This window comes from Macaca thibetana, chromosome 10 (assembly GCF_024542745.1).
Source record: "Macaca thibetana thibetana isolate TM-01 chromosome 10, ASM2454274v1, whole genome shotgun sequence".
In the NCBI taxonomy this organism is placed as follows: domain Eukaryota; kingdom Metazoa; phylum Chordata; class Mammalia; order Primates; family Cercopithecidae; genus Macaca; species Macaca thibetana.
In genome coordinates, this window is record NC_065587.1 from 26,012,633 (window position 1) to 26,028,564 (window position 15,932).

Consider the following 15,932-nt stretch of genomic DNA (forward strand, 5'->3'; position numbering starts at 1 on the left):
CCGGCAAATATTTGTTGAATGAATAAATGGGTAGATGAATGAAGCCCAGGCTCTGCCAAACCACCCTTCTTTACTTGTTCTTCCCCAGGTCCACGGAGATGTTCCTCTGTGTCTGCCATGCCTCAGGGCCTGACTGAGCGCACCAGTGAACCCAGTGTGCCCCCAGAGCTGGCAGCCGGACGGCTGATGCATGCAAAGCGGGCATCTCCTTGCCTAGCCGCCTGACCGCACTGGCGCGGCCGAATCTGAAAGCTAATGACATTATTGTGCAGAGACACAATGTCTGTGGGCATTTGCTGACCCGAGCTTTGGTGAGAGCTTAATCCAGCATTCTCACCCTGCTTTTCGCAGGAACACAGCAGTCACTCATCTTGGCACTGGCACTTCTGAGGAAGGTATAAATGCCACCTCCCGCTGGCTGAGCTTCACAGCACTCGCAGGGGCTGGTGTCACCGGTAAGATTGCCTCCTTTGCTTGTCTTCCCTTCTTTCTGTCATCCTCACCCCTGCCAGAAAGCATGGGAGCACCTGGATTCTGACAAGTGACTTTGGGCAGAGACTTCAATGCTGTTAACCTCAGTTTTCTGGTAAACGGGAAGGGGGTCCAAAAGGCTTCTTTATTGTGAAGAGAAGGTAGGTGGGTCATCCAGCACAGTGCCTGGCACACAGTGGGTATTGCAGCAATGTTCTTTATTATTAATATTAAACAGACTATCAGCATCCTTGTTTTGTCAGTCGCTGAGGAGGAGAATGTAACTGAGGGTTTTGCAAGAATCAAACCAGTGACAGTTCAGCCTTGTTTCTAGGTGGGTGAGTCCGTTTTCCTCCACATCTGCAATTCTGGGCCACCCACTCTGTGCCCAGTCTCTGAGAGTGCTAGGGGGAGGATGCAGCCTCAGGTATGTGACAGCTCCCAGCAACAGGTTATTTCAATGCCACTAAAGCATGGTAGAAATGACTCTAATAATGCCACAATTGCTGCCATTCGCTGCATGCTGAGTGTGTTCTGGGACCACGGCCAAGTGCTTCCGGTTTTATACATTACATAATTGAATCCTCACAACCTGTTCACAGGTATTATTAGACATCATTACTGCCCCCATTTTATAGAACAGGAAGTTGAGGCATAGGGAGAGGATGTGACCTGCCCAGAGTCTCAATTCTAGTAGGCAGCAGAGACTGCTCCTGAACTGGACCAACTGAGCTTCTTCAGTCTGTGAACACTCAGGACCCGGAAGCGATAGGGCAGAACCTCAGGCACTCTGACGAGCCCAGAGGGCTGGTTTCTTGCCGGAGAGCAGTAGGTTTGGCTCCCAAGGTGCTTAACTGAATTTCTTCCTTCTGGGAAACATCCAGTCTTGGCCTTTCGTGTGGAGGCGGCTTCTGGAAGCTGGGCGTTATCTCTGAAGAGTAAGGCCAGGCTTCCTCTCTTACCCCTGAGAAACACAGCCTGCTTTGACCACCCCTCCTGCAGGAAGCGGGAAGAGGCTGACAATTTTCCAGACTTTTCTGATGTTCTCAATAGCTAAGGCAGGTCTATCCTGCTGCCTGCCACAGTGCCTGGGTTTCTACCATTGCACCCATTTCTTCCCTTTCTTGTAACATGGGTTCTGTATCAGATGATTTCACTAATGGGGGCGTAAAACCAGTGGCAGAGAAGAGAAGTCTAGGTACCGGGATGGGGAGAGGAGTCCCAGAGAGAGGGTGGGAGAAAGAGCAGGGGGATAGGGAACTTTGTGGGTTCCTAAACTGGGCACCACCACACCACAAAATACAGCCAATGCATAGGCTTTGTTTGTTCCACACAATTTTATTTAGGAAATTTCTGCATAAAGGCAGAAATTCTGGGATTGACTGTTCTATATTCTGCATGGTATCCATTGTCTGGGGTTGAGTGTTGGGGACCCACTTGGGACCTCATTTAAGCTCAGTTTTTCACTGCCCCCCACCCTTTTTTTGAGTAGACCTCATTTTTCCCTCCTCCTGGAGTTGGCCTGGATAGATATAAATGAAGCTAAGGACAGAAGTTCAAGTAGCTGATTATGGACCCCACAGCTCTGGGACAGCCTGAAACCAGGGGGAAAAGAAGAATATTTGGGGCCAGAGAGGAGTGGTCCCAAGTCCCCACAGAGTGAAAAAGTCAGTGGCCCCTCCAGGTCCTCACTGCTGCTTCCCATGTCTTCCAGGTCATTCCTGCACGGGACAGTCCACCATGGCCTCAGACCACCAGACCCAGGCGGGCAAGCCACAGTCCCTCAACCCCAAGGTGGGTACCTCTCGGAGGAGGGGGCATGCAATGCTCCTCTCCCAGACTTAGTTGCCCTTCTGTAAAATGGGCTTGGCATCTTTCTTCACAGGTACCCCCTCTCCACCCCTGCCCTTCTGGGACTCAGTCTCCCCTACCCACACACTTGGGGCTGATTCTGAGAGTCCCTCCCCAGCCCATAGCTGGCATGCTGGGATTCCCAGTACCAGCCTCCGGCTTTGGAGACTTCAGTTTCTCTCCCTTACCTGTTTTCCCACACCCTACTGTCCACAGGGCTCCCTGAAACTGGAGTAGACCCTCATTCTCAGTCAGAGGTGGGATTAGTAGATGGAAGGTTGGTGTGAGTCCTGGCTCTGCACCTGCTGTGTGACCCGGGCCAATTATTTGATCCCTCTGAGCCTCCGTTCCATCTCTGTAAAAGGAGGAGTCAGATTTATTGCATAGGAAAGTTGTAAGAGCCAAAGAAACCAGGCTCAACCTAACACCCGGCCCGGGGTGCGCATCCACCTAACACCACCAAATAATCCCTTCTTTGATTTCTCGTCCACCTGCCCGCCCAAGGGCAGCAGGATCTTATCACAATGTCAGAGGCTTGTCACACCGAGTCTGCCCTCAAACCTCTATCGAGGAGCACCCAGCTGGCTGCCCTCCTGTGCCTCTCTGCTTTGGTAACCCCAGGCACAGGTTCCTTCAGGAATGGCCCGTTGGTCTGACTTGGTGCCTCCTGGGCCAGGGAAGCCTGAGCAGATGCAGCCCCTCACCTGCTCACCCCGATCTGTCCCTTATGGGGCTTACTTTCCAGAAGAAGGACAGACAATAAATAAATGAATATATGATTTTCAGTAGTGAGAAGTGCTACAAATAAATGTAAACTAGGGGAAGGGGCTCCTGAGAGTCGCAGTGTTTGTGTTAGCTCAGGTGTTCCAGGAGGGCCTCTCTGAGGAGGTGACTTTGAGCACACACCTGGGTCAAGTGAGGAAGCGGCTATGTAAAAATTGGGGGTGCCTTTGCGAGGCCGAGACGGGAGGATTGCTTGAGCCAAAAAGTTTGAGGCCAGCCTGGGCAACATAGTGAGATCCCATCTCCACAGAAAAATTAAAAATGGGGGTGAGGGTTGATGACAGCATCCAGACAAAAGGAACATCAGGCACAAAGACTCCAAGGTGGGAATGAGCTGGGTGAGTTTGGAAAAAAGCAAGAAGCACTGTCCACTAGACCTATGATGTGAACCATATAGGTAATGCAAAATTTTCTAGTAGCCACATCATTAAAAGTAAAAAGAAACAGGTGAAATTAATTTTCATATTATATTTTATGAAACCCAATATATCCAAAAGATGAGCATGTTAATGTATAATCAATATAAGAATTATTAGGCAGATATTTTACATTATTTTTTCCATTCTGAATTTTCAACATATGATGTGTATTTTACACTTAGAGCACAGTATAAGTAATAGTATGGACTAATTATGCGTGCTCAGTAGCCATATGTTACTAATGGCTGCTGTGTGGGACAGTGCAGTTTTAAAGGATTAGACAATTTGTAAAATGTTGCCCTCCACTCTATCGATTAATAATAACAACGCTAGTGAGCTCCTGGGTCCTCTGAGCTTCTGGGCTTTCAGATGCATGGAGAAACTACCCTTCCTCACCTGCCTAACCCTCTTCAGGTGGGCACCCCAGGCCTGCTCCCTCAGAAACTGCATTTGATCAAGATCCCAGTGTTACGTGCACAGGTTAGAGTCCGCAAAGTGCTGCTTCAATTTCAGCTGCATCAGACAAGCCTGGGCTTCAGTTTCAGCTCTTCCACTTATTCACGTGGGATCTGTAGCATGTCTTTTAATTAACGTAATTATGTCTCCCACAAGCAGCACAAATACTATGTGGTAACCGCCCACAAGCCCTTGTCTCCCAGGCTGGCGTAATAATAAACTAGCCCCGAACTTCCATATTCTTGATTCCCCATTTTACAGATGAGAGAACTGAGGCCCAGAGTATTGAATTGCTTTTTAGGTTTGCACAACTGGATGTAACAGAGGACACAATGGAGCCCTTGTCTCCTGATCCTATCTCTGGCCGAGTCAATGACCGTAAAGGGCTGGGTCATTGATTGTAAAGGCTGGATTGAGCCCATGGAATTCACCTCTAAGCCCTGTGGGGCACCCCTTTTCCTTTCTTTGTGTGGCTAATCCCAGGCCTGGGAGTCAGGGCTATGTTTATCCAGCCTGTGCTGACCATGTCGATTCTGTAGCTTCCCCGACTGGGAGTGTGCTGACCTGAGCCCATCTTTTCATCCAGGGGCAGTTTGCTGGGGAGATGTGGCTGAAAAAGCTCTGCCTCCAAAATTCTCACTGGAACCATGAAAGGTGGCAGCTAGCCTCATAGTTAATTTGGATGTGGGAGATGTTGGGTGGGTCTCTTCACTTTGCAGAGCTTCAGTTTCCCTGATGGGGATCTCGTGAGCCCCCTCCCTTGGGCTGATAATACCAGGTGAGACAAGGGGAGTGAAGTCCTCTTAAGAAGTATTTCAAGGGGGAGCTCATAGGGACACCTGGGAATTCTGTGGAGGCTTGGAGAAAGGGCCCAGGTGTGTGTAGTTTTATGGGTGAAATGGAGGTAAGGGGTGTATATGAAGGTACCGGTGCAGCTCTAATGGGAGGAGGAGAAGCTCAAACGCGTGGTCTAGCACGTCAGTACTCCTAATTTGGTCCATAAGCCAGTGGCACCAGCATCACCTGGGAGATGATTGGAAATGCAGAAGCCAGGGCTGCACCCCAGACCTGTTCCCTCAGAAACTGCACTTATCCAGATCCCAGGTGCTACATGCACCTGTTACGGTTCGCAAAGTGTTGCTTCCATTTCAGCTGCATCAGACAAGCCTGAGCTCCAATTTCAGCTCTGCCACTTATTGGAATCTGTACAACATCTCTTAATTAACATAATTATGTCTCCCACAAGCCGAGCAAATACGGTGTGCAAATTATGCTCCCCTGAATCCTTCTAACAAACAATATCACAAGGCAGTTTCTGTCTTCGTTTCTTTTTCTTTTTATTTATTTATTTATTATTTATTTATTTATTTATTTATTTTTTGAGATGGAGTCTCGCTCTGTCGCCCAGGATGGAGTGCAGTGGCCGGATCTCAGCTCACTGCAAGCTCCGCCTCCCGGGTTTATGCCATTCTCCTGCCTCAGCCTCCCGAGTAGCTGGGACTACAGGCGCCCGCCACCACACCCAGCTAGTTTTTTTGTACTTTTTTTAGTAGAGACGGGGTTTCACCGTGTTAGCCAGGATGGTCTCAATCTCCTGACCTCGTGATCCGCCCGTCTCGGCCTCTCAAAGTGCTGGGATTACAGGCTTGAGCCACTGCGCCCAGCCTCTTTTTCTTTTTAAAAAAATTAGAAGTGGGATCTTGCCATCTTGCCTAGGCTGGTCTGAAATTCCTGGGCTCAAGCAATCCTCCCACCTCAGCCTTCCAAAATGCTGGGATTACAGGTGTGAGCCACCACACCCAGCCTGGGTTCTGTCTTTATTTCCCATTTTACAGACGGGGAGACTGACGCTTAGAGAGGACAAATGCAGGCTCAAGGTCCCACAGCTGCTTATAGCCAGAGCCAGGGCTGTTTGATTTTTATGTTTGGTTTGTCGCTCTGGAGGTGAACCCTTCAGCATCCTTTGGGTTCTCTGAGCTCCCTCCCCACGTCTACCAGCCAACTGTCACTTCTCTTCATCATGATGAGGGTCTGAGTCTCGCTTCCTGTTGCAGATCATCATCTTTGAGCAGGAAAACTTTCAAGGTCACTCGCATGAGCTCAATGGGCCCTGCCCCAACCTGAAGGAGACTGGCGTGGAGAAGGCAGGCTCTGTCCTAGTGCAGGCTGGACCGTAAGTACCTGGGTGGCCTCTCCTGGTCACGGACTTTGGGTGAGGTGATCAGGTTGTGGACTGGAGGAATCTACCCTTGCTGTTCTCCTGTCTGCAATCTGGGGATCAAGTTTTGGGGACTGGCAGTGTATGGAGATAATTCATGCTTTGCAGTCAGTTAGAGCTGGGTTCAAATCCAGGCTCCACCACTTCTAGGCTGTGTGGTGTTGGACCAGGACCTTCCCCCTCTGAGCCTCAGTTTCCTCCTCTGTAGGATAAGGATGACCATGTGCTCTGGGGATGAAGGGAAAGGGTCATGTAGAAAGCCTGATACAGAGGTCAAGGCAGGAAGATGGACATAGTGACTCATGAAGCTTTTAGAACTGCCAGTCTCTGGCTCCAGGAGTGTCCTCAATCCTGGGAGGTTTAAGGCTGGATGTCCCAGCTCTGCATCCACTCCTCCCTTCCCAAGTCCTGACAATACTGGGTCTTTACAGATTTTTTGGCACACTTGGGGGCCAGGTCTGTATCCAAGAGAGAAGGGGAGCTGAATGGTTGACTCACCTTATGTCATGTAGCTGAGCATAGTCTTATGTGAGCCTGCAGAGTGTCTGGGACACAAACCACAGCTTCTCTCGTCACTCCTTCTCTGTCAAAGCCTCAGGATGTAGAAATGTCCACTGGTGGCCAGTAAGTCAGATACAGCTGGAGATCCTAAGGTGAGCCATACCACACCTCAAGGTTCTCAGGGAATTCTGCAGAGTTCCACGGCCCTACATGGGTCAGAACCTGAAGATGTGCAGAACACAGCTAAAGCAGTGGCTATGCCAAGCCTTGGTCATCTGACATGCTCAGGGAATCTGTTGTGTCTAAGAGAATCCCTTTCTGGATAACTGAGATTTGACTGTTTAAGCGTCACATCTGATTTTCAGCTGCCTTTTCAAATATTTTGATGAAAAAAACTTTCCCAAAGAGATTTTACACTCTTCTGCTTTCTTTTTAAAAAAATATAACATTTAATATTTTTATTAACTATCATTTATTGTTTAAAACTAAGAAGATATGGTTTAAAGCAAAAAACCGTATGACTTCTGTTCACTACTCAGAAGTAACCATTATTAAGATTTTGGTATGAATTTAGATTTCCTTCTCTCTTTCTCTCTCTGTTTCTCTCTCTCTCTCTCTCTCTCTGTGTGTGTGTGTGTGTGTGTGTATGTATAATCAAATCAAACTTGGATCATACTAAACATGATGTTTTATTACTCACTTTGGAAATTTTACAAGGTAGCATGAACTCTCTCCATGTCATTAAATAGCATTTTATGTTGGTGCTTTTCAAAGTCGTTTGAGGAAAATTCACATCAGATTCCCAGAAGGGAGATGCTTTAAAATGGAGGTTCTCGGGCCCCATGTCAGTCCCACTAAATCAAACTTAGCTCTAGAGCCTGGAATCTGCATTTAACAAGCTTACCTGGTGATAGTTACACCAGTTACATTTGATAACCCACATCCTATGCCATTACTTACCATGGCTTTGTAACAGTCCATGATTGAATATGCCATATCCAAGCCCTGATTGTAGGATAAGTTTTTCAGTTACTGGATATTATAAACAATGCCACAATGAACATCCTTATTCAGATATCTGTGATCCCTTGACAACTGTTTTTGTTTGTTTGTTTGTTTTGTTTTGTTGAGATGGAGTTGTAGCTCTTGTCACCCAGGCTGGAATTCAATGGCACAATTTCAAGTCACTGCAACCTCTACCTCCCTGGTTCAAGCAATTCTCCTGCCTCAGACAACCGAGTAACTGGGATTACAAGCATGCACCACCGTGCCTAGCTAATTTTTTGTATTTTTAGTAGAGACAGAGTTTCACCATGTTGGCCAGGCTGGTCTCGAGTTCCTGACCTCAGGTGATCCGCCCGCCTCAGCCTCCCAAAGTGCTGGGATTACAGGCATGAGCCATGGCGCCTGGCCCCTTGACAACTGTTTTCTAAGGACCCATTGCCTAAAGTAGAATTGCTGGATCAAGACTACTCTTCCAAAAGAGGATAATAAACATGATCTCCTCTTCCATTAATAACTTAGATTATTCCTCTGAACAGCCATTATTGCACATGCTGAAATGTTTGCCTCTGCACTGGTTGGCCCCAGAATGCTAATCATTTTGAGATTTGTGCGTTTTTTTCTCCTATTCTTTGCCTTCCTCTATTAGCCATGCCCGACCTGAAGGCCATCCCTCCCTCCTTAATGTACTATTTTTCTTCTAATGTGGATCTACAAAACCAGAGTTTGGGCAGAGTCTAACAACAGGGACAAGAGAAGAAACAGATCCAAAGAGAGGGATTTGGGCACAACCGAGGGGGTCTGGGGTCAGTTCTCAGTGGTGAAGGCTGACTATGCATCTCTCTCCCCAGCTCCACTTGCAGCCGTGCCATACCTTGAAATCTGCCACAGTGGGAGCATTTACACCATGGAAATTGGCAAACGCTGCAAATCAAGAGTGTTAATTTTTGTTTTGTTTTTTGAGAGTTGGCTGTTAACTTACCAGCATACTATTGGCTTTAGTGCATGGCGTCTATATATTGGTATTTGTTGCGGGCCGTTATTTAGACCGCCTTCTTATTTCTTAACTGTGTTCCAGGTGGTTAAAGGCAACATAGCACTGAGTTCTGGATAACTGGGGGGACTGTGCGCTTGGATTTGCCGTGCTAAGGTTCGGGTGGGGCTACTACATCTTGCCGGGTTGGGCAAGAGTGAACCCCAGGGGCCAACGTGAGTAGCCAGGATCCTGCCATAGGAAGCTTGGAGTGGAACTGACCTGCCCCCTTTCTCTCTGTCTCCATGGCAGCTGGGTGGGCTATGAACAGGCCAACTGCAAGGGCGAGCAGTTTGTGTTTGAGAAGGGCGAGTACCCCCGCTGGGACTCGTGGACCAGCAGCCGCAGGACAGACTCCCTCAGCTCCCTGAGGCCCATCAAAGTGGTGAGCCCCCTGCCATCATCCTACTTTCTCTCTCTGCCCATCATCCTACTTTCTGTCTTTGCCACCTTGGAGCCGGAGGTCCTGAGACCAGGAAAGAGCCTGCCCCTCTAGCATTGTGCCCCTTCTGATTGGTGAGGAACCTCCTCACTGGGTGACCTTGCAAAAGTCATTTTACTTCCCTGAGCCTCAGTTTCTTCATCTGTAAAATGGGCATATTGGTATCTACTGTCCTGAGATTCCAATGTGCTTATTAGCTTGAGGGTTGTCACGCTGCGCAACTCCAGGGGTCTCCAATCACAAGACTATGAAATGCCCCAGAGGGCACTATTCACATTCTGTTTTACGTGGTTGGTGCCCCCCACCCCGCAGGGTTGGGCAACTCCCATCACAGAGTCATTGCTCAATAATCAATAGCCATCAGAAATACAAGAAATTCTGAGTTCAGGACTGGAGGAGAAGGTGGTTTAGCTCTTCTTCAAGACTCGTGCCAGTGTGAGTTTTCAGTGCTTCTGAGATCCCGATTCTTACTAGTGTGTGAGTGTGTAAACTGTCGGGGAGGGGACAGGGCCCATCACTGCTCAGTTACACTCCCAAACCCTCCAAGCCCAGTCTAGCTCCTCCCAGGACCTACTGGAAGGTTGGAGAACACTGGACTTCACACCCCACAGACCCAGGTTCCCATGTTGGCTGTGCTGCTCCCATCTGTGTGGCCTTGAGCATGTCATTTGACCTCTCTGTGCCTCATTTTCCTCATCTGCCAAATGGCATAAAAGGATTTTATGTCTAAGGGATAAGGGTTTTCTTATCTGAAAATCTTATCTTAAACTGAAAATGTTTAAAGGATTAGATAACTAAGGAAAATGTTACAGGAACAGGAGGATGGGAAGAGATGTAGAAATGAAGAAAAATCAAAATATCTCAGGTGCCTATTAGGGGCACAATTAGCCTGTGCATGTGTGTGTGTGCCTGCCTGTGTGTGCATGTGTGTGCACGTGTGTGTGTGCGTGTGTGCCTGTGTGTGCTTGTGTGTGTGCGCGCATGTGTGTGTGCACGTGTGTGCGCATGTGTGTGCGCGCATGTGTGGGTGTGCGTGTGTGTGTGCGCCTGTGTGCATGTGTGTGTGTGCATGTGTGTGCCTGTGTGTGTATGCCTGTGAGTGTGCCTGTGTGTGCATGTGTGGGTGTGCACTTGTGAGTGGGTGGTAGATTGTAGCTGCCATTTATAAAAGAGAAACTTGAGGCATAGGAGGAAAAAATGACATTTCAGAATCAAATATTCCCCAAAGTGTAGCATTTCAGAGTGTCTGTTACATGAAAATGGCCCAGTAGAAACTTAACAAATGGCTGCGATCCAACAGCAGTTGTCATAGACACGTGGTAGGTGCACTGGGCAGAGAGTGATGTGTGGGACATGCGGATCCCAACTCTGGGGCATGAGCATGGGGTGGGAAGGCCAACCCTGGGCCCCGTCACTCATACTCACTTCCCCACATCCTCTGCCAATAGGACAGCCAAGAGCACAAGATCATCCTCTATGAAAACCCCAACTTCACCGGGAAGAAGATGGAAATCATAGATGACGACGTACCCAGCTTCCACGCCCACGGCTACCAGGAGAAGGTGTCATCTGTGCGGGTGCAGAGTGGCACGTAAGCGCATTGCCAGCCCTGGCTCACCCTGCCCCAGGAACTGAGACTCTCGGGTCCTAAGTCCTGCTCTGCCCTGTGTACACTGGTGATCTTGCACACATCAGTGTACTCTGCTGACCTCTGGCTTCCCACTGGAAAGTAAATGGGAATTCTCTGCTCACAGGTGGCTTACAGCCCCTGAATTTCTCTCTAGAGCTGCCTTTGGGGAAATGGCCTTTGGAGTGGAGAAACTTTGGCCTTTACCTCAGCCCCAGTGAGCAAGACATGTATGTCAGAGGGGCAAGTTGAGGCAGAGGGAGGATTAGGTTGAGGCAGGAGGGAAGGAATGAGTTGAGTAGTCTGAAAGCTGAGAAGCAGGAGGACCAGCCCATGTTGCCTTTGACCGCATGTGTCCCTAAATTTGGGAACAGGAGGTGTCATTTTCCTCTGAATGGAAGTTCCTGGGCACATCGACCCTGGCCATCAGCAATGGGGGATTTCTCATGGTAAAAAATTTGGATTCCATGGGGGGTCCACAGATGAGCTTTGGGCAGCAGTGTGTTGGAAATAGATTATATCAGCCTTTTATTATTATTTTTTTTTTTTAAATTGAGATGGGGTCTTGCACTGTCGCCCGGGCTGGAATGCAGTGGAACAATCTTGGCTCACTGCAGCCTCCGCCTCCCAGGTTCAAGCAATTCTCCTGTCTCAACCTCCCAAATAGCTGGGATTACAGGTGCCCACTACCAAGCTCAGCTAATTTTTTTTTTTTTTTTTTTTTTTTTTTTTTTTTTTTTTTTTTGAGACGGAGTCTCGCTCTGTCGCCCAGGCTGGAGTGCAGTGGCCGGATCTCAGCTCACTGCAAGCTCCGCCTTCTGGGTTCACGCCATTCTCCTGCCTCAGCCTCCCGAGTAGCTGGGACTACAGGCGCCCGCCACCTCGCCCAGCTAGTTTTTTGTATTTTTTAGTAGAGACGGGGTTTCACCATGTTAGCCAGGATGGTCTCGATCTCCTGACCTCGTGATCCTCCCGTCTCGGCCTCCCAAAGTGCTGGGATTACAGGCTTGAGCCACCGCGCCCGGCCACTCAGCTAATTTTTTGCATTTTTAGTAGAGACGGGGTTTCACTGTGTTGGCCAGGTTAGTCTCAAACTCCTGACCTCATGATCTGCCTGCCTCGGCCTCCCAAAGTGCTGGGATTACAGGCATGAGCCACCGCGCCCAGCCTGGAACCGACTCTTACATTTTCAGAATTTGTGTGAACTGATTGACTAATCATTGGTAGCTTGAAACCAGCCACAGTGGGTGCATTTACAGCATAGAAATCAGCAAGTGCTATGAATTAAGGCTCTTTCCCCCCAACAGAACCAGTTTAGCCAAACATACTGGCTTCTTGGGGTTTGTCAAACTCCTAAAGTGGTGTGCAAAGTTCTGTGCTCCTGTTCTCCTTCATTCCCTCATTCCCTTCATTCATTCATTGATTCATTCATTCATTCAATTTGTCAGTGCTGTCATATGCCAGGCATTGTGTTAGGTGCCCAGGGTGAAGGAGATTAAAGAGATCTGGCTTCTGCCCTGTGTAGCCAACAGTCTAGAAGGGGCAACTGTTAATAATTTAAGAATCCACATAAGTCTAAGCTACTTCCTTGGAGAAAAGATTCTTGAGCTGAGATCTCAAGAAACAGTAGGAATTGCGGGGGTAAAGAGGCCAAGCAAGAGCGTCCCAGACAATGAGAGCAGCATGTGCAAAGGCCCTGTGGTGCATGTGGGGGGAGCCTGGTAGGTCTGAGAAACTCTACAAAGGCCACTGGCTGGAATGCAGAGATGTGGGAGCATAAGAATGCGAAGTAGAGCTGGATATGTCCATAGAGACTGGCCAGGCAGATCCTTGCAGGCCAGGCCTGTGTGACATTTTCTGGAGAGAAGACCAGCACTTTCATTAAGTAGCCCCTGGAACCTCTTTCATCAGAAGGCCCGTGGAACCTCCCCCAACTCTTCTTTGGCCTTGCAGCTGGGCTTGGAGGTGGGATAGCAGTGGATGGAGATGGTTCAAAGGTCTGACTTATTCTAAACTTCAGTGAGCTTAAGATACCACCCCCTTGCTCTGACCCCAGTACCAGGCCTTCAGTCAAAATTTGCTTCAGGAGGCAGTGAGCTCCCCATCAAGAGAAGGAAGAAAGCAGAGGCTCAGTGCTGGAAGGGTGGGGTGGAAAGGGTGTCCTGCTTACTCCTGGGAAGTGGCAATGGTTGGGAGGCTTCACCCTTCCTAGTGGCTTATGGATGCTCTCCCCTCGCTTCTCTCTTGTTTCTCTTCCTGTTCCCCCGGTTCACCCTCCCCTCACCTCTGGTCCTGCAGGTGGGTTGGCTACCAGTACCCCGGCTACCGCGGGCTGCAGTACCTGCTGGAGAAGGGAGACTACAAGGAGAGCAGCGACTTTGGGGCCCCTCACCCCCAGGTGCAGTCTGTGCGCCGCATCCGCGACATGCAGTGGCACCAACGTGGCGCCTTCCACCCCTCTAACTAGTACCCTCCCCACCATGCCTCTTTCCCAGGACCCAGACCTGCTGCCCAGGAACCCTCCAGACCAACCAGAGAGTGAATAAAGTGTGACTTGCAACTTGTCTGCTGTGGGTCTTTGATCCCCCCAGCAGCTGGGTGTGTGTGTGTGTGTGTGTGTGTGTGTGTGTGTGTGTGTGTGTGTGAGAGACAGAGAGAGAGAGAGAGAGAGACAGCGAGAGAGAAATGAGAATCAGCATGTATCTGGGCTAGGAGTAGGGCAACAGAACCCTTATTGAATCTTACGGTTCTGCAGCTGCTTAGCTGTGTGACCTTGGACACAGTGCCCAACCTCTCTGAGCCTTTATTTCTTCATCTGACTTGAAATTCCCTTGCCTCTGAGTGGCTGGCTTGGTTGAGCTCCTGAGCCCCCTGTTACATGCTGGTTGCTGAGCACAGTCATTCTCAGAGGCATGTGATGGGTGCCCCAGCCCTTAAAAACGTGTTCACTGCCCGCCATTCTCACATTATCACATTATCCCCTTGAGTCTGGGAGTCTTTTTTGATTTGCAAGAGAAGCCAAGAACCCTGAATCCCCCACTCCAGCCCAGGGAGAGGTCAGAATGCCACGTTTGTGAGTGTGTTCATTCATTCATCATATGGCTGCGGGCAACTGTTAGTAATTTAAGAATCTACACAACATCTAAGCTACTTCAATGAGGAAGAGACTACTGAGCTGTGAGGATCTTGGCTGTAGCCAGGCTCAAGGTGATGCAATGATCTGGGAATGAAGGCTGGTTTATACTGCTGTTCTGGGCCATTGGCCAGGGATAGAGGCTCAGGCAAGTCCTTTTGCCTTCAGAGCTTTGATGCTTCTACTCAGGAAGATGGGAGAGAAACAGTACCTTCCTAATGGGATTGCGACAAGGCTGAAACGAAATGCTGCAGGCCTTCTGTCTTTAGACTCAGCTTTTGTTGGTTAATATGCAGTGCAAATATCTGCTTCCTGGGTGCAGCCTCTTGCCACTTTGTTTTTGGTATCTCTTGATACCATTTTAAATTTTAATGTAGTCAAACAGCAATATTTTCCTTTAGGGTTTATGCCTTTCACATCTCCTTGAAGAAATTCTTTCTTCTTTCTTTTTTTTTTTTTTCCCAAGACAGAGTCTTGCTCTGTTGCCCAGGCTGGAGTGCAGTGGTACAATCTTGGCTCACTGCAACCTCCGCCTCCCGGGTTCAGCAGTTCTCCCGCTTCAGCCTCCTGAGTAGCTGGATTACAGGCATGCACCACCATGCCCGCCTAAATTTTGTATTTTTAGTAGGGGTTTCACCATGTTGGCCCGGCTGGTCTTGAACCCCTGAACTTGTGATCCGCCTGCTTTGGCCTCCCAAAGTGCTGGGATTACAGGAGTGAGCCACTACGCCCGGCCAACCTTGAAGAAATTCTTTCTAATCCCTGGTTACAAAGAAATTCCCCAATATATTTTTTTCCCTAAACTTTTAAAACTTTTGCTCTTCACATTTGCGTTCTTAATCCTTCTGGAGCTGATTCTTGCATGTAGTGTATGGTAGAGATTCAGTTTCCTTTTCTTTTTTTTTCCTCTTTGGACATCCGATGTCCTAAAATCATTCATGAAGGAGTCCATTTGCTGCACTGCAGCGCAGTCACCTTGCTGATCCATCCCCTTCCCCATAGATGGGGTGATTTTATGGGCTGTCTTTTCTGTTCCTATAGTCAGTGTATCCCCGCACTTTGCCACTTTATGTTCATGACTACTGCTTTGTAGTCAGTGTTGAGGTCCCTAAAACAGGGGCCCTCAAACCCTGGGTCTCCCATGGCCGGAAATGGGGGTTGCACAATAGGAGGTGGGCATTGCAGCCTGAGCTCCGCCTCCTGTCAGACCAGCGGAGGCATTAGATTCTCACAGGAGTGCAAACCCTATTGTGAATTGTACATGCAAAGGATCTAGGTTGCATGCTCCAATGAGAATCTAACGTCCGCTGCCCACAGCCCATGAAAAAGTGTCTTCCACAAAATCGATCCGTGGTGCCAAAACATTTGGGGACCACTGCCCTATAACATGATTCTTCAGGAATGTTTTAGAAATTCTCGCCCCTTTAGGACTCCATTTAGAAGCATCCCCTCACATTTGGAAAAGTGGAAAACCTTGTTGAATGAACTAAAGTGGTTCAAATGATTATCATAAAGGTAGAAACCAGTAAGTGCTCCATATACATCATGGAATACTATGCAGCCATAAAAAAGAATGAGTTCATGTCCTTTGCGGGGACATCGATGAAGCTGGAAACCGTCATTCTCAGCAAACTGACACAGGAACAGAAAACCAAACACCGCATGTTCTCACTCATAAGTGGGAGTCGAACAATGAGAACACATGGACACAGGGAGGAGAACATCACACATTGGGGTTTGTCAGGGGTGGGGAGCAAGGGGAGGGAGAGCATTAGGACAAATACCAAATGCATGCAGGGCTTAAAACATAGATGATCGGTTGATGAGTGCAGCAAACCACTGTGGTACATGTATCCCAGAACTTAAGTAAAAAAAAAAAAAAAAAAAAAAAAAGTCGGGCAAGGTGGCTCACGCCTGTAATTGCAGCACTTTGAGAGGCTGAGGCGGGCAGATCATGAGGTCAGGAGATCGAGGCCATCCTGGCTAACACGGTGAA

At 48.6% G+C, this 15,932-nt stretch overlaps 1 protein-coding gene across 1 annotated transcript; it reads left to right on the forward strand.

Annotated features, from left to right (window-relative positions):
• Positions 1-386: 386 nt before the first annotated feature.
• On the forward strand, positions 387-13,367 carry LOC126929531 (beta-crystallin B2). Its single transcript, XM_050745970.1, has 6 exons — positions 387-455; positions 2,186-2,265; positions 6,035-6,153; positions 8,987-9,119; positions 10,625-10,767; positions 13,102-13,367. Exons 2-6 carry the CDS (start codon positions 2,212-2,214, stop codon positions 13,268-13,270), a joined length of 618 nt encoding a protein of 205 aa, XP_050601927.1. The 5' UTR covers positions 387-455; positions 2,186-2,211; the 3' UTR covers positions 13,271-13,367.
• The last annotated feature ends 2,565 nt before the right edge of the window (positions 13,368-15,932 follow it).